Here is a 24,047-nt window from a genome sequence, read left to right on the forward strand (position 1 = left end):
GCTACTGGGGAGGCTGAGGCAGAAGAATGGCGTGAACCCGGGAGGCGGAGCTTGCAGTGAGCCCAGATCGCGCCACTGCACTCCAGCCTGGGCGACAGAGTGAGACTCCATCTCAAAAAAAACAAAAACAAAAAAAAAAAACAGATGATGACCATAGAGAAAGCAAGTGCTGCAGAAGCAGGCTGGCACTTCAGCCCTCTTAGAAAGAGCTTTTGGCTTGGGATGAGAGTGATACCTTCTTTGCTGCACATCTGAGAGCAGCAGCTCAGACAGTTAGCTGCATCATCTTCATAGAGTTCAGTGTATAAGAACTGCAGCAAGATTACTATCTCTTTCTTGATTTCAATCGAAGAGATGACTTCATTCATTCATTTGTAAAGATTCTTCAGATTGGAGATGTCCAAGCTAGATTTGGCTTTTTTTGTTGTTGTTTTCTTTTAAACACATGTTCCCTGTACCCATCCAGTGGAGGAGATGGGTTGCCTGTTGTTGCCCTGGCCCTGTGGGGCTCTGCTGTTTGACTGGGCCTCTTGAATTCCATTAAATGAAGCACAGACAGCATGTGTCATAAAGGCTGCTTGGGAGGGGTGAAGAGCAAAATTAGTGTCTGTGGGTGGGCATGTGTTCTCATCACGTCGCCAGCGAACTGCAATGTGCAAAATCTGGCTGGAACCTGTTCCAAAGAAAAATAAAACAGCCCCTTTTTCCCTGCTTTGAGTGATATTAAAAAACATCGCTTAACCCCCATGTAGAAGAAATGGAACTGTCAGGAAATTCTTGTGATTATGTGTGTGTGTTTAATAATCTGTGTGTTTAATCTTTACAACTGAGGTTAGAATACAAGAGATGAAAAGGGACTAATCATGAAAAATATTTTGGTGTATTCTGTTGCTGGTGTTGTAGACATTGTAAGTGTTCTTTCTATTAAAGTAGAACTGCCTAAGGATTAGAGGAATTTGTCAGAGCTAACAATTCAGGGAAAATCTATTTTGTTTAACTTTCTTCTGTTCTTCTTTGAAATGATTTTGTAAGAAAAGCCATTTTTGTCTCAGTAAAACCAGTACCAAAGGAAATGTTTGTGTTTTTCTTATATATGATTCACCTGGTACCCCAAGGAACAAAGCAAAGCCAACATTTACACTTATATTTGAAGCATAAGATCTTCCTTTTATAGTTTTCTTGAGAAGGTCTTGCATATTTATTAATTGCTCCTCATAGTATAGAAGAATGCTTTTTAAGGGAGGGTTGTGATGTATGTAGTTTGCATAATGGGGACATATGTTACTTTTGTAATTAGGGGAAAGTTAACTTTTTAAATAGTGTTAATGTTTACTCCTTTTTTCTTTTAAAAGAATTTTTTAATAAAAATAAAGATGAGGTCCCACATTGTTGCACAGGCTGGTCTCAAACTCCTGGGCTTAAGCAGTCCTCCTGCTTTGGCCTCCCAAAGTGAATGTTTACTTCTTAAGGACTGCAGAAATGCTCCTAAGCTAAACCCAACATTTCTAAATTTGGGGTTCTTTACCTATTTCAAGTAGCCTCTCTTTGTTTCACAGATTATCTTTTTTTATTGTGGTAAAAAACACATAACATAGCGTATATCATCTTAACCATTTGTAAGTGAACAGTACAGTAGTGTTAACTATATCCAAGTTTGTATAATAGATCTCTAGAACGTTTTCATCATCCAAAACTGAAACTCTTTCCCAATTAAACAACTCACTCCCCTCCCCAGCCCCCCGCCTCTGGCAACCACTGTTCTCCTTTTTGTTTCTAGGACTTTGACTAGTCACATTTAGATAGCTGGTGTAAGCGGAACAAATCATGCAGTATTTCTTTTTGTGACTGACGTTTCACTTAGTACAATATCCTCAAGATTCATCCATGTTATAGCATATGACAATGTTTCCTTCTTTGTTAAGGCGGAATAATTCCATTGTATGTATGGACCACAGGTGTTAAGGTTAATTCGCTATATGCGAACACACAAGAAAAAGTTAACACAAGAGCTTCCATATATGCCAGCAACTCACTGCTGGGTGTGCAGCAGTTTTCAGGGGATGGCATATCCAGGATGCTTTCAGTGACTGTGACTTTCCAGGAGAATGAAACTCTGTGAAGTTAGTCCTGGGAAGTGGCTGAAGCACACCAGTGAGTGAAATGAGCGGAGAGTTGTTCCTTTTGACCGACATTAAGTCGAGGGCCCTTCCACCTGTCAGTAAAGCTCTCTGGTGGAAGAAGTTGGCAGTAGCCACTTGGTTGTCCTGTCTTGAGCAGTGGTCTTTTGGTCTTTTTTTTTTTTTTTTTTTTTTTTTTTTTTTTTTGAGACGGAGTCTCGCTCTGTTGCCCAGGCTGGAGTGCAGTGACGCGACCTTGGCTCACTGCAACCTCCGCCTCCGGGGTTCTAGCGATTCTCCTGCCCCAGGCTCCCGAGTAGCTGGGACTACAGGCACACAGCACCACACCAGGCTGATTTTTGTACTTTTAGTAGAGACGGGGTTTCACCATGTTTGCCAGGCTGGTCTTAAACTCCTGACCTCAGGTAATCCACCCTCCTCGGCCTCCCAAAGTGCTGGGATTACAGGCATGAGCCACCGCACCCGGCCCAATTTTTTGCATTTTTGGTAGAGACGGGGCTTCACCGTGTTAGGCAGGATGGTCTGGCTCTCCTGACCTCATGATCCACCCGCCTCAGCCTCCCCACAGTGCTGGGATTACAAGCGTGAGTCACCGCGCCCAGCCAGCAGTGGTCTTTAACCACCACAGACTGCATGACTTAAAGCTTGGTTGGGCTCCCTGCTGCAAACATGTTGGTGATGGCCAGGAAAGCCCAGCTTCAGCAGCTTAGCCACGCAGGGTTTCAGTTATCTGTGAAAATCATGAGTCTTGAAATAAAATGCCTTCTAGTACCTCCACAAGCTAGTTGGCTTTGGGAGGTGGAGATAGCTCTAGTATTTCCTGGAGTTTCTTTCTGAATCAAGTACTTCAAACTACACTACTCCCTTATAAATGAAAAAATATTTTAAGACTAACGTGTTAAAACTGTGAGGAAGCTTGGTAGCTAGTTGGCCTTTACATTATCCTTGCTGCCTAGTTCTTTTATGTCAGGAAAGTAACATGGGAAATATGTGTACTGAGTGGATGGCTCTGTCTTGGTATAACTCGGAATGAAATTGCGCTTGTAGGACAAATCCTGTCCCTCTGTGTAGTCAACTAGTCAAGAATCCACTGCATCATGATTATATCGTATGAGCCTGACACTTGACTTAATTGTTCACCAACAGTCATTGTGACCCTAAAAGGAAAGAATTTCCCCAGTAACACTTAAGTTGGGATTTGTAAAATCACATCAGTACGGATCCTTTTAGAGCCATTCAAGATTCAGTGGTGCCACATTCTGAGGATCACCAAAATGAAGCCTAAATCAGAAGTTTAAGAAGAATTCCTCCTCCTTACCTTTTCTCCCTCACCCCACCCCCAGATAGGAAAGCCCTTGGCCAAAACCCAGCAAGAGTTGAGAGGAACTGGCCTTTCCTGCTGGCAGTGGGGAAAGAGGCTTCTTGTCAAGGAGACTGTCAGTAAGCAGTTGAAACATTTGGGAATGTTTTTCCACGTTGATTAGGCTTTCGTGGGCTGGATTGGGAACCCAGTTGCCCACCATTTTATGTTTTTTCTGTAGGGAAGATACATTCCAATTTCAAACAACTGACTTATGTTTGGACCAGAAATTATTTGTCACATTGAAGCAACTTAAACCTAAGTTGCAACTTGATGTGCACTGAGCCGCTTTAGCAGAGGTCTGTAAGAAATGTCTTTCCCTATTTTAAGCTAAATAATTGCTTTGTTACCTTTTCCTAACATTTTTTCCTTTTCACTCTGAATGTAGTAAAGATTGGGGCTGGGGAGTTCATGTTGAGTCAACTGATAAGGCAGATAGAATCAACTGTTTGGGAGAAAAAGGGCAGATCTCTCTTCTCTTCTTGGCCTGCATTTGTTCCATAAATATGTCATGGGGTTTTTCTTCCATGTGGCTAAAGAGAATCTCACATTTGTGGATGCGTAAACCCAGCTAGATGACCAGGTTGTACCTTTTATTTTCCCCCAGAGGATCTTATTAAACTTATTAAAACTCAACTTTCATCATTTTCTTGCTTTTTCAAAATACTTGGATAAACCAGTTTCACTCCTGGAAACTTCATAATTGTGTCATAACACTGGCACTGAGAGAACATATCTGTTAGTCTGTCATGGTTTCAGGTCTTTGTGGTTTCAAGTTTTTTCTCTACTCAAAATATACTCTCAGTTGCATTTTACTGCTGAAAGTTTTCTGATCTGCTTTTGTAGGGTATTTTAGTGGCTTAAGTTTGCTAAGCCCTCTGCCACAACTACAGGACTTTAAGGCCATTTTTTAAAAACACAAAGCATGAAAAGGGACCAAAGTTGAAAGGGTCTCAAAGGTCATTTGTGGTCTCTACCCCTCATTTTACACATAAGGAAACTGAAGCTCAGTAATAAGAGTTTGGGGTGCCTCACCCAGTTGTGAGAAGATGTGTAATGGAGGTTAGGTCAGATTAGGTCACGTGTCCTGACTTACGGCACTCATTACAACAGATCCAAAAAGGAATTACCTCTATTGGTGTGAAACTTTAGCAGGATGAGTAGGATCACCCTCTAGCTCTGTGATTTTTTCATGTAGCTGTGTTGCCAGTGTTACCTCTTCATTTCTCCTTAGAATTCCTTTCACAATCAGTTGCCTATCCAGTAAATTTCAAGGGACCAAGATAAGGAATAACTTATCCTCCAGAGCACCTAACTTGAATATGCGCACTTCTGCCACCACACGAGGTCCTTTCAAAAGTGTGATCGGGGGTTGTCACAGAGACTGATCTTAGTCCTTTATCTGTCCCTAATGTCAGTGACCTTAAACAAGTCCCTTCTGCAGTCTGGATTTTAATTTTTCCACGTGAGAGAGGAGTCTAGCATAGATGGTTTCCACAGTTCTTTGTATGAATAGCTTAAGAGGTGGAACTAATGTGAAGACCTGAACTCTGCCTTCGGGCTGACCTCTATTCCACTCTCCAGGAGGCAAGTGAAGCCGTCCAGCATGCTTCAGGGAGAACAGGTGCCTTGACTGTGTGTTGTTTGTTTATCTGTGTGTTTAGCTTTCCATCTCTAATGAGGGAGGTGGCAGAATCCTAGAAAAAAAGGAACTAAATGCATTAGTAATTCTTGCCGTCTGAGAGGGCATCCATTTCCAGTGGACCTGTGGGAATATAAACAGGCTCTTAAAAATCCTGTCAGCTTATTGCTAGCATGATCTGCTGATTTTCCTCCCTCCTCTATAGGTTAAATTATCACCTTCTTTTGTTTGAGAGCAGGTTTTTTGTTTTGTTTTGTTTTTTGAGACAGAGACTCATTCTGTTGCCCAGGCTGGAGTGCAGTAGCGTGATCTTAGCTCACTTCTAACTCTGCCTCTCGGGTTCAAGCGATTCTCCTGCCTCAGCCTCCCAAGTAGCTGGGATTACGGGTGCCCGCCATCACACCCAGCTAATTTTTGTATTTTTTTAGTAGAGACGGGGTTTCACCATGTTGGCCAGGTTGGTCTGGAACTCCTGACCTCAGGTGATCTGCCCACCTCAACCTCCCGAAATGCTGGGATAACAGGCATGAGCCACCGCGCCCGGCCAGAGAACAGGTCTTATTAAGGGCTGGCTTGTAAAGGATTTTGTAGGTTTAGAATTTGGTATTAACATAGTTTGGTAGAGTCATTTCCTGACCTTCTTATTAGGTTTTCTTTGGGGTGGAGGGCAGGTGGTAGATAGCAGGTACACACACACACACACAAAAAAAAAAAAAAAAAAAAAAAGAAGAGGGAACTGCACTCTAAATAGCAGAAAGAAAAGTAATCAGATTCTGTTTAGTACCATTATCAGCATCTTACAGATTTAGTGTTGATTTCCATTTAGAAATCAACCATAACACTACAAATCTCTCACTCTCCCAATATTTATGATTTTCAAGTGTTCAGAAAAGTTGAAAGAAGTGTATGCTCAACATCCATATGCCTACCACCTCAAGTCTGCAATTAGCATTTTGCTATTATTGTTTTATCATACACATATCTATCCATCTATCTCCATCCATGATTCCATGTTTTTTTAAATGCATTTCAAAGTAGGCTGCAAATATCATGGCATTTCTTCCTAGACATTTCAACGGGTGGGTTATTACATACTCCCTTCCTTTGTTTTCTCCAATAATGTGAAAGAAAGCAAAAATATTCTGAGAAAGTCAGGCATAGGAGTTCAAGGGCTGCAATTTAAAGCCCTAAATTGGAGATTATTAACTTTAAACAACTCCTCTTTGCCATTTGTTTTTTGAAGTACCAATTTTTCTATTACATGTACACTTTAATGTGGTGAGAGTTAATTTTGTTTAGTAATCTGACATTTCCATTAGCTGGCCTTTGGGGTTTAAATGTGGATCACAAATACCATTTTTGGAAGGGTGTGTAAAACAGAGGGAAAGTCAGAAAATTACTGCTTCTGGAATAAAAAGTAGAAGAAACAGTTCTTCAGGGGTGGGTTATTTTGTTTGCTTTAAGATGGTAATCTTTTGATCTTGATTAATTATGAACTCCAGAAGTTCAGGCTCAACTTAGTAAAGCAGACAGACAATAAAAGCAAAATCACAACCTAGATTCAGACTTTGGCCTCTCACCTCCCAGTACTCCCTCAGCCCCACTTCATGCCATGTAATCACCCTGAAATTCAGACCTTTAGGACAGACGATTTCATTCATTCTTTTTTGGTTGCAGTGAAGTACTTTTTTTTTTTTTTTTTTTTTGAGACGGAGTTTCACTCTTTTGCCCAGGCTGGAGTGAAGTGGCGTGATCTTGGCTCACTGCAACCTCTGCCCCCTAGGTTCAAGCGATTCTTGAACCTCAGCCTCCTGAGTAGCTGGATTTACAGGTGTCCACCACCATGCCCGGCTACTTTTTTGTATTTTTGATGGAGACGAGCTTTCTCCATGTTAGCCAGGCTAGTCTCAAACTCCTGACCTTGGGTGATCCACCCGCCTCGTCCCCCGAAAGTGCTAGGATTACAAACATGAGCAACCACACTTGGCCATAAATTTTATTTTTTAAAGTAGTTTACTCATGTCAGAGCCATTCGTGTTTTCGTGGTTTTTGAAAAAAACTCAGAACTACCTCTGACACATGCTTTGAATGTCAACAATCTTTCACAGTAAAATCTTCCCATAATTTCCTAAATTAATTGTAGAGCCTTCTTTAAGGTGATTTATCTGCTGCACAGATACGTGACTGATACAGAGGCCCCTAACTGGTTGACTAGGAAACCCACCAAGGATTTAAGAGGCATATGCCCAGGAGTCTCCAGTTCCCTGGTCCCCCAGGATGAGAAAATTAGGATTTCTGCTATTAGTAAGGATTAGAGCAAAGAGTTTTCAAACTTCAAGAAAAAGTTGTTCCATTCTTCGCTGATTATAATCTAATTACTAAACTACCATGCCTGTCCTGCCAGTCCCCCCAGGCCTGACCTCAGCCCTCTGCTGGGCTTTCCTTCTCCTGGGCCAGGTGCATTACTCACCTCAAGAGGTACTTGCACAAGAAGAACATATTGACAAGAGAAAATTGCCCAGGAGCCATTTTTAAAAAATCTGTCTTAGACATTACTTCTAAAATTGGCTGCCTGTGTGCTGAAGCTAAGATTTACTTCAGCGAACACTTCGTTGCCCATGTTTAAAACTGCCCCATGTTAGGGTTTTAGGTTCAACAACCTTAACCTTTATTGTGTCCCAATTACACGTGGTCTGTCATCTTGTATATATTTAGTATTCTTGCGGTTTATAAATTTGAGTACTGAATTAAAATGCTGAAAAGATTTTAAAAAAAAACCAACAAATATAGTGGTATCCTTAAGACATTTTTGATAGATTAAATAAATATTGATAAAATCAAAAAGTTTCTATTAAGATTTTTTTTTTTCATGAGAGCACTGTAGATAGAATCCAGCCAAATGACTCTTTTCCTGTGCAGGATTTATACGTGTTCAAGCTACAGGAGATAAACACTTAGAGGTGAAATTTAAAATTGTGTTTAAACACAGTACAATGGAGTGAGTCTAATGTAACTTTGTCAACCTTGCTGAAATGGAAACCAGAAAACCAGCATTTTATGAGGTAACTTCCAGTGTGCCTGGGCATTGCTAATGCCGTGGGTATCACCACCTTCTATTTACAGTCCATATAGATTTGCCGCTAAAATTGGGGCTTTCTCTGAGAAGATGATGGGGGCACTAGAAGCTCCAACTTCCATCTGCCACAGTAGGTTTTTCAAGCTTACCAGAACTGTCACTCAGGGCTCCCAGGCTCGGGGGATGTCAGAGGATCCCTGATTGCCTGCCGGTATTTTCCCAACTACTTCCTCAAAGGCTCCTAAGCCTCTGTAAAGCTTACGTGTTTAACTTCCAGCCCTGATCTTTGTTCCTTTGTGTCTTTGCTTCATTTCCTTTTTTTTGGCCCTTGTGGGTCACAGGACACAGCAGGAAAGAAAGGAGGCCAGACTGGTGCATGGCACACTGCCTTGTACCCTTGACTAGGGACAGCTGGGCAGAGCATCCATTCCACTCCTAAGGCTGTCTGCAAGGCAGGTGCAAGATAATGTGCCAGAATGTGCAGTATACATGCTGCTCTGGCTCTGGTGACCTGGAGGTGTAAGGTAGCACTCAGTGATGGAGAAATATTTATATTTAAATTAGGATTTAACATCAGTGATAAGTTAAATCTATATTATCTAAATATTAAATCTATAATATTTTCCTTTAAACTGAGGTTTAAAGGAAAGTATAGAGGCACATAGAATGCTAAATCAGCACTGTATGTTAAACAAGGTATGGGCATATATTTTGAACCAAAATTGCTCACTTATAAAAATAGGGATTCACAGCTTATTTTTAAAGGAGTATTTCTGTATTAAAATTTCAATAGGAAAACTAAAATACTAGAGGTCCAAGTCTAGCAAACTTTGACTTGTTAATACTGGTTCTGAAGAATGATTGATAAATTATTAAGTTTAATAATCATTTATATGCTGACCAGTGTCTTCCATGATAATGGAGGAAACGGCCTCTTTTAACATGTGCACTGGAAAATAGTGTGTGGGTGAGAGGGTTATTTATATGCTTCAGTGTAGCTAGGTAGCATGAACAACAAAGATGCTCGGCTTATCCAAGGCATGAGGAGGGACATGCCCCTTACCTCCCTCTTTGGGAGAGGGTAGAACTTGGACACAGAGGGCGCTAGCGACCTTGCAGGACAGCAGTACTTACTGGCTTTACTCATAGATTCTGAGCCCAACAGAGTGAAGGAAAACCTATTTATACCCGCTCTGAGGCTCCTGCACATAAGCAGGACCCCTGGCTTTTAGCTTGATTGGTTCCTGGATGAAGGTCATATCCCCAGTCATTGTAAAGCAAAGACTACCACCGCCACCTCCTACACACACCTTTTAGGTACCGTGTTTTGTATAAGGGTTCCATTCCTAAAACTCATTCCATACCATTTAAAAAATACATAAATTGATAATGAAGATAACATATTTTTAAAAATCAAAGCTGGCTGGGTCTGGTGGCTCACGCCTGTAATCCCAGCACTTTGGGATGCTGAGGCAGGTGGATCATTTGAGGCCAGGAGTTTGAGACCAGCCTGGTCAACATGCTGAAACCCTGTCTCAACTAAAAATACAAAAATTAGCTGGGCGTGTTGGAGCACGCCTGTAATCCCAGCTACTCGAGAGGCTGAGGCAGGAGAATCACTCAAATCTGGGAGGCAGAGGTTGCAGTGAGCTGAGATCGCGCCACTGCACTCCAGCCTGGACGACAAGGGTGAAACTCCATCTCAAAAACAAAACAACAGAAAACCAAAGCTATGTTGTAGTCCTCTAAGGGTAGGGGTTACTCTGCACGAGCAAGATTAGCTACAGCACCTCAGAAAAGCAGGGACACAGTGAAGACTGGACGGAAGAGCCTGTTTTCTCCTCTTGATAAACATAGTCAGAGCATAGTGCCCTGGCACTGTGAGCTCACAGGAAAGTGTTAGTCCCTGTTTAAGTACACGGGTTCTTTTACTAGTACTCTCTATTGAGTGTATTTGTTGGCTGATTTCACTGATGTTAAATAACTGTGGAGAAGCCTTTTGTTAAGTGATCTTAGCCCACTTTTCACCTTCCGTACATCTTACATCATGCAAACTGGTTCTCTTTATGAAACAAACGTTTAATGATCAGAAAATCTCTTCTCTGCCTCACAGTGCCTGCTCATCCATGTTTGAGAGAAGAGCTGATGGCCTTTGCCAGAATTGGCTACTGCCAGATCTGGCATCTTTGCGATCAAGTCTTTCTACTGTGGGCATTTATGAGCTTTCGTTAACACTGTTTTCTGTAATGGCCTAACCTAACCACACAAACAGTACATATTTTGGTGGTTAACACAAAGGCCTTATTTTCTGGGACATTATAGCATGTAGAGCAAGTGTTCTACCTTCGGGGGTTTGTACAGAGCAGAAAATCATGTTACCACCATACATAAAATTACGTTATGTTAACTTTCCTTGCCCATAAAGTTCAGAATATATAAACTTCCAAAACCAGGGCAGTCCGCTTTTAAAAAATTCTTGAGTAGTTGATACGTAAGACGAACACCCACAAAACCACCACCCGACTTAACAAATAGAAAGTATGACCGGTACCCTCAGCTTCTCAACACATTTGATTCTACTGAAGCATTTTGTTGATTCTTTTTCAAAAGATCACTAGTCATATGTATTTTATATTCACATATACTTCATACACACATATATAATATTTTAAACATATAATTCGATGAAATCAAAGAGCCTTTATAAATCTATAAGCACAAGGAAGACCGGGGGCGGGGGATGTGATTAAAATAAAGTGAGTGTGCCTGGCTCCCTGCAAGAAGTTGGTGTTATATTTGGCTCAGCTGGCGTCTGGGAGTTGGGCTGGAGAGGCTGGGATCTTGGCTAATCCCTCTCAAGGTCTGGTGAAGTGGAGAAGAGGCTGGGAGGAAGTGAATCTAATGTTGAGCATAATGGAGAGATAAAGGAGCCGTGTAATCAGATAAGGGCTGGCTGTGGGAAGTATTTATGGGGGAGGTAAAAGTCCCAGTCTCCATCCCTGAAAGAAATGGGGAGGGGCAGGAGCAGAGGGCCAGTTCACAGATGGCGGACGGCATTATTTTCCTCTACAGGTATGCCTGCAGTGGACAACTAAACCTGGTCTTTATAAACCTAACTTCTCTTGACAATTGCTGGAGGTCCATGTCAAATTTCCTCCTACTGTCAAGAGCCTGACAGCTTCCCTGCCCCTCCACTCTCTGATAGCTGGAAAGGGCAGGCGGTCGAAACCCACTCCTCAGTGGCCAGGGAAGCTGGTGTTTCAAGGACCTGTTTTTGTCACTGAGGTAGCCTTTCAGCAAAAATGATGATGGTTACAACTTACCAAACTTCTGGATCTGACACGACCTGTAATACTACTTTCAGCCTGCGGGGTAGATCCCCTATTCATTTTGCAAAGGAGGAAACTGAAGCTTAAAAAGAGGTTTCTTCAGCTCCTGAGAGGGCTGGGGACTTCGGGGCCGCCTGGCCCTAGAGCACACATTCTTTGTGAGACCCAGTGCTGCCTCGCTGTCATCTCCTACACTTCCTTGGTTTACGTCTGTAACGTGGCCCAGACAGGGCCTGCTTTGAAACTGGAGAAGACTTAGAACATAAAGGCTGAGGTCTAAAACTTTCCTGTGGAGATGCTAATCCAGTTTTGAAAGATTTTTTTCTCTGCCTTCCTATCCTGACTTACAATGTCACCTGCCTCTTTTGCATATTGAGTGATCCCGGGACAGGAAGCCCTGTTTTTACAAAAAGTCCACATGTTGGGAACACAAGGCTTTTTCCTTAAAGAAGCCACATTTAAATGGAAGATCCTCAGTCCAGCCAGTTTTGCTCATAACACACCTAAAGAATATGGTATTGAGGGCTGGTCGTCCAACACCATTTGTAATAACATTGTTGGGGCTGTTCAGCTCAAGTTCAGACACTCGGGCTCCATTCAGTTGGGGTTTGGACCCTTGGTTGGAGCTTCACTAGATCCACACTATTACAGCAGTTGTTAATTTCAGAAGCATTCTTTTAAAATGTTGTTATTTTTGACAAAGATAGCATGTTTTGACATTTTTTTCTAAGGCATACCAGCAGCAGTTTCTTTGTGCAAATTTTTAAAACTAATCTGCCCTTGCCCTTCCTGCCCCATCCCCCCACCACTAACAAACCCTGCATCTGTTTTAAACAGATGTTGTTTAATTCTTTCCAGAAAGAGGGGGAGGGAAGGTGGGAAGAAGAGTTTTCCTCCTTTATACCTTTTTGGTAGTGGAGTTCATTGTCATTTCTGTGCTGGGTGGGGTGAAGTGCCTGAGTAACGTAAATACACCATGGATAGGAAGCAGTTGGCACGCAGCCATGCAGCTGGATTATCCAGACATCCTTTGCAGCTTTTAGTCCAGCACTTTATCCCCCTGCCTTGTTTTAAATAGCCAGATGCCTCAGTTAATGCTGGCTGTCGGGGCTGTTGCCGGAGGAGACAAAGGGGGCTTCTGCCCCTGAGCCTCCCCTTCCCCCAGTCCCATCACAGAGAAGTCTATACCCTGGAGAAGGCACTTGATAGGAGGCATCGAGGCAGGAAGGAGGAGGCCTCAGAGTGCAAGCAAAGGCCAGAGTTAACAGCCTTGTAGTCTGGACACAGAAGGGTATGGTATTTTTTAATTCTCTGATAAATGGGTACTTTTTGGAAATAAGTTTATGGCACTAACATAAGTAATGCAAACTTCTCTTTTTCATATTTACTTAATCCCCTCAAAGAAACAGAACAGCACATAGCTGCAACACAAAAAACGTAAAAGCATGTTTTAACAAGAGGTGCACAGAGTTTCAGTTCTTCACCTTAGCCATCTCCTGTTGAGATGAACCCATAGTATACTTATAGAAGATTTGAGAAAGCTGTGTTGCACACTAGAGAATTAAAAGTCGTAGGACCCTTAGGTTTTTTTGTTTGTTTGTTTGTTTTTAAATAAATGGGGTTGGAGTGGGGGAAAGGATATTCTCCAAAGTTGTATGCAGTTAATCTAAATAAATGTTACAGAAGATTCTTTTTTTTTTTTTTTTTTTTTTTTTTTGAGACGGAGTCTTGCTCTGTCGCCAGGCTGATCTCTGCTCACTGCATTCTCTGCTCACTGCAACCTCCGCCTCCTGGGTTCAAGCAATTCTCCTGCCTCAGCCTCCTGAGTAGCTGGGATTACAGGCGAAAGCACCGCCACGCCCAGCTAATTTTTGTACTTTTAGTAGAGACGGGGTTTCACCATGTTGGCCAGAATGGCCTTAATTTCTTGACCTCATGATCCGCCCACCCCAGCCTCCCGAAGTGCTGGGATTACAGGCATGAGCCATTGCGCCCAGCCCAGAAGGTTCTTAATCTAAGGGAATATGCATGTTGAATCCTGAAATAGTTGGATTAGTCATATATGTACATGTATGTCCTATGACTTTTATATGTACTTCTACATGATTTTTCAATTTTTAGGAATAGAAAGTACTGTGATCCCAATTTAGTAATTGTGGTTCATAAGTAAATAAGTATTGAACACTATATGTTTTTATAGGAATTCTGTTAGCCATAGATTTTTTTTTTTTTTAGACGGAGTTTTGCTCTTGTTGCCCAGGGTTGGTGTGCAGTGGCGCGATCTCAGCTCTGCCTCTGGGGTTCAAGCTATTCTCCTGCCTCATCCTCCGAGTAACTGGGATTACAGGCACCCACCATCAAGCCCAGCTAATTTTTTGTACTTTTAATGGAGACGGGGTTTCACCATGTTGGCCAGGCTGGTCTTGAACTCCTGACCTCAGGTTATCCGCCCACTTCAGCCTCCCAAAGTGCTGGGATTACAGGCATGAGCCACCGCTTCCAGCCTGCTATAGATAATTTTTTTTAAACCTGTTTATATTGTGAATTTAACCCCATTCATTCCGCAACCTATTACATATAAGACACCATTCTAGGCTCTAGGGATATAGCAGTGAACAAAAAAGGCAAAGTTTCTGCTCCTGTGGAATTCATATTCTGGTAGGCAAGCAGATATTTTATTGAGCAAGCATTGATTTAGTAGCATATAGAAAGCCAAAGCAGAGGGGAGAAGATTTAAGAGGGGTGGAGGGTGCTATGCTGCTTTATATAGAGTGAGCAGGGAAGTCCTCTCTGAAATAACCTTGGACAGAGACTTAAGTGAAATAAGAGAATGAACTCAGTTGGTATGTGAGGAGTAGGATTTGAACAGAAGAAATAGCAAGTGCAAAGGCCCTGAGGTAGAAGGATGCTTAATATGGAGGCCAGTGGGACCAAAGTAGAATGAGCAAGGAGAGTAATAGGATAAGGTCCAGATTTTGACTTCTGCTTGGCAATACCACTGGAGGGTTTGTTTGAGTAGAGTGATCTGACTTACCTTTCTATTTTCTGGGTTAAGTTGGGCAAACGTGGAAGCAAGGATGCCAGTTAGAAGGCTACTGCAGCAATCTCAATGGAAGGTGATGGCAGCTGGATCAGGTCAGTGTCAGTAGAAGTGGAAAAAGTGGATCCTGGATATATTTTGAAGAGAGAACTAGAAGGATGAGGAGGTGTCAGGAACCAGGAGTTCAACCTGAAACATGTTGATTGTGATACGTATTAGATGCCTATGTAGAGACCTCACATAGGCCCTTGGTTCTACTGGCCTGAATCTCACAGAAGAGACCTGGATGGAAATGTGAATTTGGGCACTGTTGGTATGTAGAAGGTGTTTAAGTGGAGGAAGTTGGCCCTAGCTTGAATCATGGATGGCTTAACCACAGTTACAGGAGGAAGGGCAGAGAGAGTGCTGGTACAAAGTGTAGGCATGGTGGTGGGCACAGGCGAAAGGTCTCCTGTGATTTTGTCTATTTTCTCAGTGAAACTGAAGCAACTTCATCCATCATCTGAGAGTGAGGGGGTAGGAGGCCATGTGAAGTTGTCTTTGGGGGACAGATCAGGGAAATGTAGCAGGATGCCAGGTGGCACTTAAGGATTCACTTGAGAGTAGTGTTTATGGCTTTAAAACTAGTCCTATGAGCATAGTAGAGTGGGGTTTTTCCCTCTCACTATGTTCAGCAGCCTGGGTGGGGTTACAGAGTAGGTAGATGGTAGGATTTAACTCCACTGGGGTCATGCCAGGCAATGGCAACAAGCAAGGGGAGGAGTAGAGAATCAGTTGAGGACATGGGGTTTGGGGGAGGGCAAAAGTGGTCAGAACAATAGATTGTTGGCCCCAACAGGGTAAAGAATTATTGGAGTCTGGAGGGAGAGAGCTGCAAATTTACGAGGTGGTCGGAGAGCAGGATGCTTACAATTGAGTTATGGAGGTGGTGCAGATATTGGTAATGACAAGATTCACGGTTGACCTGGGCATGAATGGCTAAAGTTGGTTGTAAGACAAGGGCATTAGAAGGAAAGAGGCCCAGACACTGAGAGGCCAGGGAATTGGAGGGATCCTCCATGTCAATAATGAAATTATCAAGAATCGGGTCAGGGATCATGGTGGAGAGATGGAGAGTCAGTGAGCCTGGTTGCGGAAGTCTTCAAGGAATGAAGGGAAGTGAGTTCTGTAGAAGACTGAAGAAGGGTTGTGAAGGGGTCAGGGTGTGAGCTTCAGAAGCACTGGAGGGAGGCTGAATAGTCTGCAGCAGTGGCAAGCACCATACCCACATCTAGGCCCAGCAGGGTGCAGTGGGGAGACAGAAAGCGGCCCTGGGAGAATGGGCCACAGAGGCCCAGCCAAGAGTGCATTTTAATTTAGGTTAGGAAAGGGAAAGGAACTTATATGAAGTACCTAGAGTATCAGATTCATAGAGACAAGACAGTAGAATGGTGGGTGCCAGGGGCTGAGGGGTCGAGGAAGTGGAGAAGGGGAAGTTAGTGTTTTTCGTGGGTACAGAGTTTCAGTTTGGGATGACGAAAAGTTCTAGAGGTAGAAAGGGGTGATGGTTGCCCAACAGTGTGGGTGTAATTAATGCCACTGAACTTGTATACTTAAAAATCGTTAAAACGGGAAATTTTATGCCATTCATATTTTACCACAATGAAAAAAAAAAATGAAAGGAATGATCAGAGGAGGGGATGAGGAAGTAAAGGGAATGGTAGACCTTGGGTTTGGGGTGCCAAGGGAGATCAGTTGGGTGGCAGTGGAGGGTGAGCTGTAGGGGGTCATAGAAAATCTGGTGGCTTTGCCTTTAGCGGTGAGTGAGGTGAGCAGGGCTATGGGGCACAGGGACTGCCTCCACGTCTCTGGCCAATTGTGGGGGCCAGGTTCTGAGTGCCCAGGGTGAGGGCATCTTCCTTGAGGCCCAGGGAATGATGGAGGTTCTTTGTTACTCTGCAACTTTGTTTCCTGAGAATCTGTTATAACGCCTGGCATATACAACACGCAAATATATGTTTGAATGAGTAAAAATGAATTCTATCCAAAGAAAGAAAACAGCAAGTGAGAAGGTAATGGGCTTGCCAAAAATCCAAATAAATTTCCCCCAAAAGTGATGAAGAATGAAAAGAAGCTAGAATTGGTCTCTGGGGGAGAAAAAGGATTTTTGGCAAATGTGCAGAAGAACTTATTGTGAAATTGAGGTTTTAGACTGGAAGAAATAAAATCATAAACAGAAGGCTACAAATATATAAAGGGTTATTGGAATTGAAATATTTTCCTACCTAGATACGTGATTTCATGGTGAATTTATGATTTGCAAGTAGATTATCCTATTTTATGCTAAATGAGATTCTTGGCTTTATAAAATGTTAAAACTTGGTCATTCATTTTCAACTAATTTTAAAGAGTTGAAACCGTAATACCCTCTTAATAGGTTTGTAGTCTGGGTGTGGTGGCTCCCGCCTGTAATCCCAGCGCTTTGGGATGCCAACATGGGTAGATCACCTGATGTCAGGAGTTCCAGACCAGCGTGCCAACATGGTGAAACCCCATCTCTACTAAAAATACAAAAAACTAGCCAGGCATGGTGGCAGGTGCCTGTAATCCCAGCTACTTGGGAGGCTGAATCAGGAGAATCGCTTGAACCCAGGTGGCGGAGGTTGCAGTGAGCCGACATCGCGCCATTACACTCCAGCCTGGGCAACAAGAGCGAAACTCCGTCTGAAAAAAAAAAAAAAAAAAAAAACAACTAAAAACCAAAATAGGTGTGTGTCTTTCCAACCTAAAGATACTAAATTACAGAAATCAATTCATTTATCAGTACTTACACCTAGAAACTGGAGAATATTGTGCCTGTATACATCTTTCGATCACAAGTAATTTTTAATTACTTAGGTATCTTTTTTAAAATGTACTTTTATATTGAGTTTAAGTGTTTTGTTTTTTCCCTAAAAGTTGAGATGGACCACTTTTTAAGGTTGCCGCCAAGCATAGATTTCTTTCGATAAATCCAAAGAAGTGCTGGCTGGTGGTCATCTTGCATTTTGAAACGTGTTCTGCAACTACCAGACCATTGTCATGCCCTGTTCTTCTTCTTGTTGTTGTTTTAGTGACAGCTATATTGTGCGTGTCAAGGCTGTGGTTATGACCAGAGATGACTCCAGCGGGGGATGGTTCCCACAGGAAGGAGGCGGGATCAGTCGCGTCGGGGTCTGTAAGGTCATGCACCCCGAAGGCAATGGACGAAGCGGCTTTCTCATCCATGGTGAACGACAGAAAGACAAACTGGTAATGGCAGACATACAACTCGTGGGTTAAATTAGTGACAACTGCTTTCTTTACGTTAAATCATAGTCCTCTTTCCTTAACGTATTTTTTTCTTTCTTTCTCTGACTTCAAACTCTTGCAAAAACTTCAAAAGTTAGAACCCCGGAGCTGATGCCAAATTGTAAAACGTGACTGTCCTTTCCAGCAAAGTCTCTTTTGACCACACGCTTTATCCGAGATGCTTAGAAGTATATTTGGCTGTTTTATTTGCATCTTTGATTAAGATGTCTATCATTGTAAAAAGGTATTCAAAACAAAAGTGTACTCTTTTATTATTATGAATCACATTGTACTGAGCTGTGAAGTCAGTGTTTTAAAAATGTAGAGTTTATTCATGGAGCATGCCATTGAGGTTTGGATGGTGGCAGGTAAAATAGAAAGGCAAGATGTCATCTGACATTAGGCTACTTATAAATAAATGTTTATCTGCTTTTATTTCATGCCCTAATGAATAAAACATGCTTGGAAAAAGAAAGTAGCAAGAAGTAGTGGTATCATACTTTGTGGGTTTTTTGGGGTTTTTTTTGGTTTTTTTTTTTTTTTGAGACGGAGTCTCGCTCTGTCACCTAGGCTGGAGTGCAGTGGCGTGATATTGGCTCCCTGCAACCTCCACCTCCCAGGTTCAAGCAATTCTCCTGCTGAGTAGCTGGGACTACAGGTGCACGCCACTACACCCAGCTAGTTTTTGTATCTTTAGTAGAGACAGAGTTTCACCATATTGGCTAGGTTGGTCTCGAACTCCTGACCTCAGGTGATCCACCCACCTCGGCCTCCCAAAATGCTGGGATTACAGGCATGAGCCACCATGCCTGGCCCATACTTCTATAAATTATTATCCATGCTTATAGATAAATACTTTGGAGAGTAATCATCACCTCCCAAGGGTGGGGGATTGACACTTCATAATATATGGTCTTATGGAGGAACTCAAATGTTCAGTTCTATGTTATGAAGGAATCTATGATAGGAAGGAAAATTGAATGTCCAAAATCTGTTTTAAATTCATGGCCCTAAACATGGAAGAACACTACTTCTATCTGTATTTGATCATGGAGTGTATACTCAGAAGCCAACAGATGATTCAGAATGTGCAGGATTGTGCAGGATCCCACAGAGAAAATGCAAAGACACCACAAGAATATGTCAGTGTTACATTTGAGACCCTTTACAGCAGCATCTGTTGGGTTTTATGTGTTAAGTGTACAAATTTAACCTTCTTTTGCAAGCACTTCTTATAGTTTAAAAAAATTTAGAAAATAGATAAGACAGAACAATTTGTAAATGTTACATGTGGGTTAACAGAAATGTTATTTTCACATTTGATTTCATTTCTGAAAATTTAAAGGGAGAAGACAGCTAATTTTAAGAAGTATTTGTTCAGGAAATACCCTATATAACAGTCAAATAATGAAAACATTCTTGTTTATAACATTTTTGCAATAAAAAGCAATGTAACTATATTACCAATGAAAAGTAAAATGACTACCATTTATCTAGCATTTACCATGTACTAAGTATAATCCAGCCCTTCGGTTAGATCTCTCATTGTATCCTTACAGCAGCCTGTATAATTGTAATTGAAGAAATTATGATTCAGAAAGATTCCTTGTTCTTAGTGGCCTGTTTTGGGGGCCTGGAACCAGTATTTGATTCTCTTGTCACTCTGACCCCAAAACTGAACAACCACCCTTAGCCCTTTGATGTAATTTTCCCACTTTGTACTTTTTTTAAAAAAGGCAGGATCTCACTTTGTTGCCCAAGCTGGCCTCCAACTCCTGGGCTTCAAATGGTCCTCCCACCTCATCCTCCAGAGTAGCTGGGACTACAGACACATGCCACTGTGCCCAGCCATATTTTTAAACAGTTGTGTATCTCATTTATTTTGCCTTAAACATTCTCTTTCAAGACTATCATGAAACAACATTGCCCTAACATTCTCATATGAAATTTTCCATGTTGCTGATATCAGTTTGATGTTTCATTATTTGACCACCTCCTTAGTGTCAAATATTAAGGTTCTTCCCCTCACCTCAGTGTTAGGAATACACCTATGTGAATTTTCCACGTTTATTATAGTTTTGGAATAATTTAGGAGGTCATATTTTTATGACTTTTGATACATGTGCAAGGAGCTGCTACCAGTATTAGAATTTCCTTTAACACATTGAGGGATATAAAATATACATACATATATAATATACGTATACAAAATATACATACATATATAATATATATATACAAAATATACATACATATAATATACGTATACAAAATATACATACATATATACATATACAAAATATACATATAATATACGTATACAAAATATACATACATATGTATACAAAATATACATACATATAATATACGTATACAAAATATACATACATAATATACGTATACAAAATATACATACATAATATACGTATACAAAATATACATACATAATATATGTATATAAAATATACATATAAAATCTTATTGCTTGCTAATGAGATAAAATGTTTTTCTGTTTGTTAAACACTGTGAATTAATTATCTGTTGATGTCCTTTGTATATTTACTTATCAGGGCCTTATTTTTCTCCTTGATGTGTATGCCCTCTTGCATAATAAAGATATGAATCTCCATCTGTCATATTTGCTGCAAGTATATTTTTATAATCTGTTGCTTGCCCTTTTAGTTCTTATTTTTATATATATAGAAATTTTTTTCCACTTCTTTGGTCTTTTTGTTTTTAGAGTTATTCTGTGTTTTACCAGATTATCTTGTCTGAAGGCTTATGTTTTTAGAGCTACTTTTTCCTGGTATTTCTATGGTTTGTCATAGAATACTTCAACCTAAAGTGGCCCTTTAGCTTGTCTAATCTAGTCACTGGTAAGACATTACTAGTGCATAGTAAACTTTTACCATTTGTTCCAGGTCCTTTAAGTAAATAACCTCAGTTAAATTCCTGCAACATTTTGAAGGAGGAAGACACTACTATTTCCACATTGTAGTGGGGAAACTCAATGCTCTAAGAAGTGAGCCACGTCCTTGGCATGGGGTGGGCAGTGTCACCAGCAGAGCCTGCGTTTGAGCTCATTTCTTTGCAAAATCAAAGCCTGTCCCTTCACACTAACTTGGCATAATATTAGGGCAGTCCAGTCCTCTGTCCGCCCCCGCTGAGTCGTGGACCAACTGCTGTTGTTTGTTGCTAGTGTACACAGATTGCACTATCCTAAAAGTGTGCCTCATCCCCTCCCCCATCATGTTTCTCCATTTCCCCACCCCTTTTCCTGTCCCCTTTACATTCCTTGACTCCACACTTGTGGGCTTTTATATTCACTAGTACCTAAGTCACACACCCATATGTCCTGCTGTACTTCTCTGTCTCTCCATCCCTCACCTTGCCTGTTTCACACTCCAGGAAATTCTGGATTTCTGTACTGAGTGGTACTTAACCCCTCCCCTCACACCCATACCCAGCACACTCATGCACATGCACACACACACACACACACACGCCCGTACCCAGTCTCCCTTCCTCTCTCTCTCACTGCCCTCCCCCCCCACCCCCCCCCCACCCCCCGCCCCTTTCTCTCTCCTTAGAGATATGATAACTCTTCCTTTGGCCTCTCAAGCTTCTCTAATGCAATGCTAGTGCCCACTGGAGACCATGCGCCCACATGGGAGCTCTGCAAATGTGGTGAGTTATTGAGGAACCCCCCTCTAAAAGGTGGAATGGCAAAGAGAAGATGAAGATTGAGAGGACGTGGAGCCGCGCGCCCGCCTGGTGGACCCCAGGGACTGCTCCCACGTGCTCCGGCCCCACGCGCGGGCCGCCGACCGGAAGCGGGTGCTGCGGCCGCGTAGACGCCGCGGCCACGCGCGCCCGCCAGCCCGGACATGGGCCCGCGGGCGCTCCTGGCCGCCGCCCGACTTCGGGGCCAGCCGGGGGCAGAGCGCGCGGGAGCCCGAGCGTCCCTGCATGAACACCGCCCCGCCGCGGCCCCCCGGCCGTGACGTACCCCGCGCCGACCGTCCCCACGCCCACCCAAGACCGCCCTTACGGGAGGCGGCGGCTGCACACTACCCACCCAGAAGAAGTCCGTCCATGTCAAAGATGAGGAAGAGCCCGATGCCCTTGGTTTGACTCTACTAAGAGCCCCTCAGTTGCTGAACCTGCACACAGTCATCTCAGTAAGTTAAGATCTTCCTGAGGACAATGGCGCAAGATCGTCTTCAGCTGTTCATAGCTCTACGGGAGAGATTGACATTCCCTAGATCCAGCTAGAAGGGCTCTGAAAAAAATGACAGATGCAGTAGCTAATTAAAAATATGCAGCAGCTCTCCCTCTCCCCTCTCCCCTCTTTGCACGGTCTCCCTCTGATGCCGAGCCAAAGCTGGACTGTACTGCTGCCATCTCGGCTCACTGCAACCTCCCTGCCTGATTCTCCTGCCTCAGCCTGCTGAGTGCCTGCGATTGCAGGCACGCGCCGCCACGCCTGACTGGTTTTCATATTTTTTTGGTGGAGACGGGGTTTCGCTGTGTTGGCCGGGCTGGTCTCCAGCTCCTAGCAGCGAGTGATCCGCCAGCCTCGGCCTCCCGAGGTGCCGGGATTGCAGACGGAGTCTGGTTCACTCAGTGCTTAATGGTGCCCAGGCTGGAGCGCAGTGGCGTGATCTCAGCTGGCTACAACCTCCACCTCCCACCCGCCTGCCTTGAACTCCCGGGGTGCCGAGATTGCAGCCTCTGCCCGGCCGCCACCCCGTTTGGGAAGTGAGGAGCGTCTCTGCCTGGCCGCCCATCGTCTGGGACGTGAGGAGCCCCTCTGTCTGGCTGCCCGGTCTGGAAAGTGAGGAGCATCTCTGCCCCGCCGCCATCCCATCTGGGAAGTGAGGAGCGCCTCTTCCCGGCCGCCATCCCATCTAGGAAGTGAGGAGCGTCTCTGCCCGGCCGCCATCCCATCTAGGAAGTGAGGAGCGTCTCTGCCCGGCCGCCCATCGTCTGAGATGTGGGGAGCGCCTTTGCCCCGCCGCCCCGTCTGGGATGTGAGGAGCGCCTCGGCCCGGCCGCGACCCCGTCTGGGAGGTGAGGAGCGTCTCTGCCCCGCTGCCCCGTCTGAAAAGCGAGGAGCCCCTCCACCCGGCAGCCGCCCCGTCTGAGAAGTGAGGAGCCCCTCCGCCCGGCAGCCACCCCGTCTGGGAAGTGAGGAGCGTCTCCGCCCGGCAGCCACCCCGTCCGGGAGGGAGGTGGGGGTCAGCCCCCGCCCGTCCAGCCGCCCCGTCCGGGAGGGAGGTGGGGGGGGTCAGCCCCCCGCCCGGCCAGCCGCCTCGTCCGGGAGGTGAGGGGCGCCTCTGCCCGGCCGCCCCTACTGGGAAGTGAGGAGCCCCTCTGCCCGGCCACCACCCCGTGTGGGAGGTGTACCCAACAGCTCATTGAGAACGGGCCATGATGACAATGGCGGTTTTGTGGAATAGAAAGAGGGGAAAGGCGGGGAAAAGATTGAGAAATCGGATGGTTGCCGTGTCTGTGTAGAAAGAGGTAGACATGGGAGACTTTTCATTTTGTTCTGTACTAAGAAAAATTCTTCTGCCTTGGGATCCTGTTGATCTGTGACCTTACCCCCAACCCTGTGCCCTCTGAAACATGTGCTGTGTCCACTCAGGGTTAAATGGATTAAGGGCGGTGCAAGATGTGCTTTGTTAAACAGATGCTTGAAGGCAGCATGCTCGTTAAGAGTCATCACCACTCCCTAATCTCAAGTACCCAGGGACACAAACACTGCGGAAGGCCGCAGGGTCCTCTGCCTAGGAAAACCAGAGACCTTTGTTCACTTGTTTGTCTGCTGGCCTTCCCTCCACTATTGTCCTATGACCCTGCCAAATACCCCTCTGCGAGAAACACCCAAGAATGATCAATAAAAAAAAAAAAAGAAAACCATATAGCCCTCAAATTCGACCTTTCTGATCCAGCTCTGCAAAGTCAAATGTGAAATAAATGATGTTGTATTATGCTATCATGTCATTTTGTAGGAAAAATACGTCTAAAATATACACACTTGACTGAGAATTAAAAATAAATAAATAAATAAATAAATAAAAAAGATGAAGATTATTTTTAGGATATGTTGGATGGATTGTATCAGAGTTCCCAGTATTCCAACTAGGG

At 43.5% G+C, this 24,047-nt stretch overlaps 1 protein-coding gene across 7 annotated transcripts in view; it reads left to right on the top strand.

Moving 5' to 3' along the window:
• Window positions 1–24,047, top strand: part of SPRED2 (sprouty related EVH1 domain containing 2) — a 124,787-nt gene that overhangs the window by 72,223 nt on the left and 28,517 nt on the right. For all 7 annotated transcript variants that reach the window (XM_063789766.1, XM_016948652.4, XM_024354394.3 and 4 more), the window contains one exon: window positions 17,678–17,855. In XM_063789766.1, coding sequence (XP_063645836.1) covers window positions 17,678–17,855 — 178 coding nt within the window. The remainder of the gene's footprint in view (window positions 1–17,677; window positions 17,856–24,047) is intronic.

The sequence above is a fragment of the Pan troglodytes genome, chromosome 12, assembly GCF_028858775.2.
Source record: "Pan troglodytes isolate AG18354 chromosome 12, NHGRI_mPanTro3-v2.0_pri, whole genome shotgun sequence".
NCBI lineage: Eukaryota > Metazoa > Chordata > Mammalia > Primates > Hominidae > Pan > Pan troglodytes.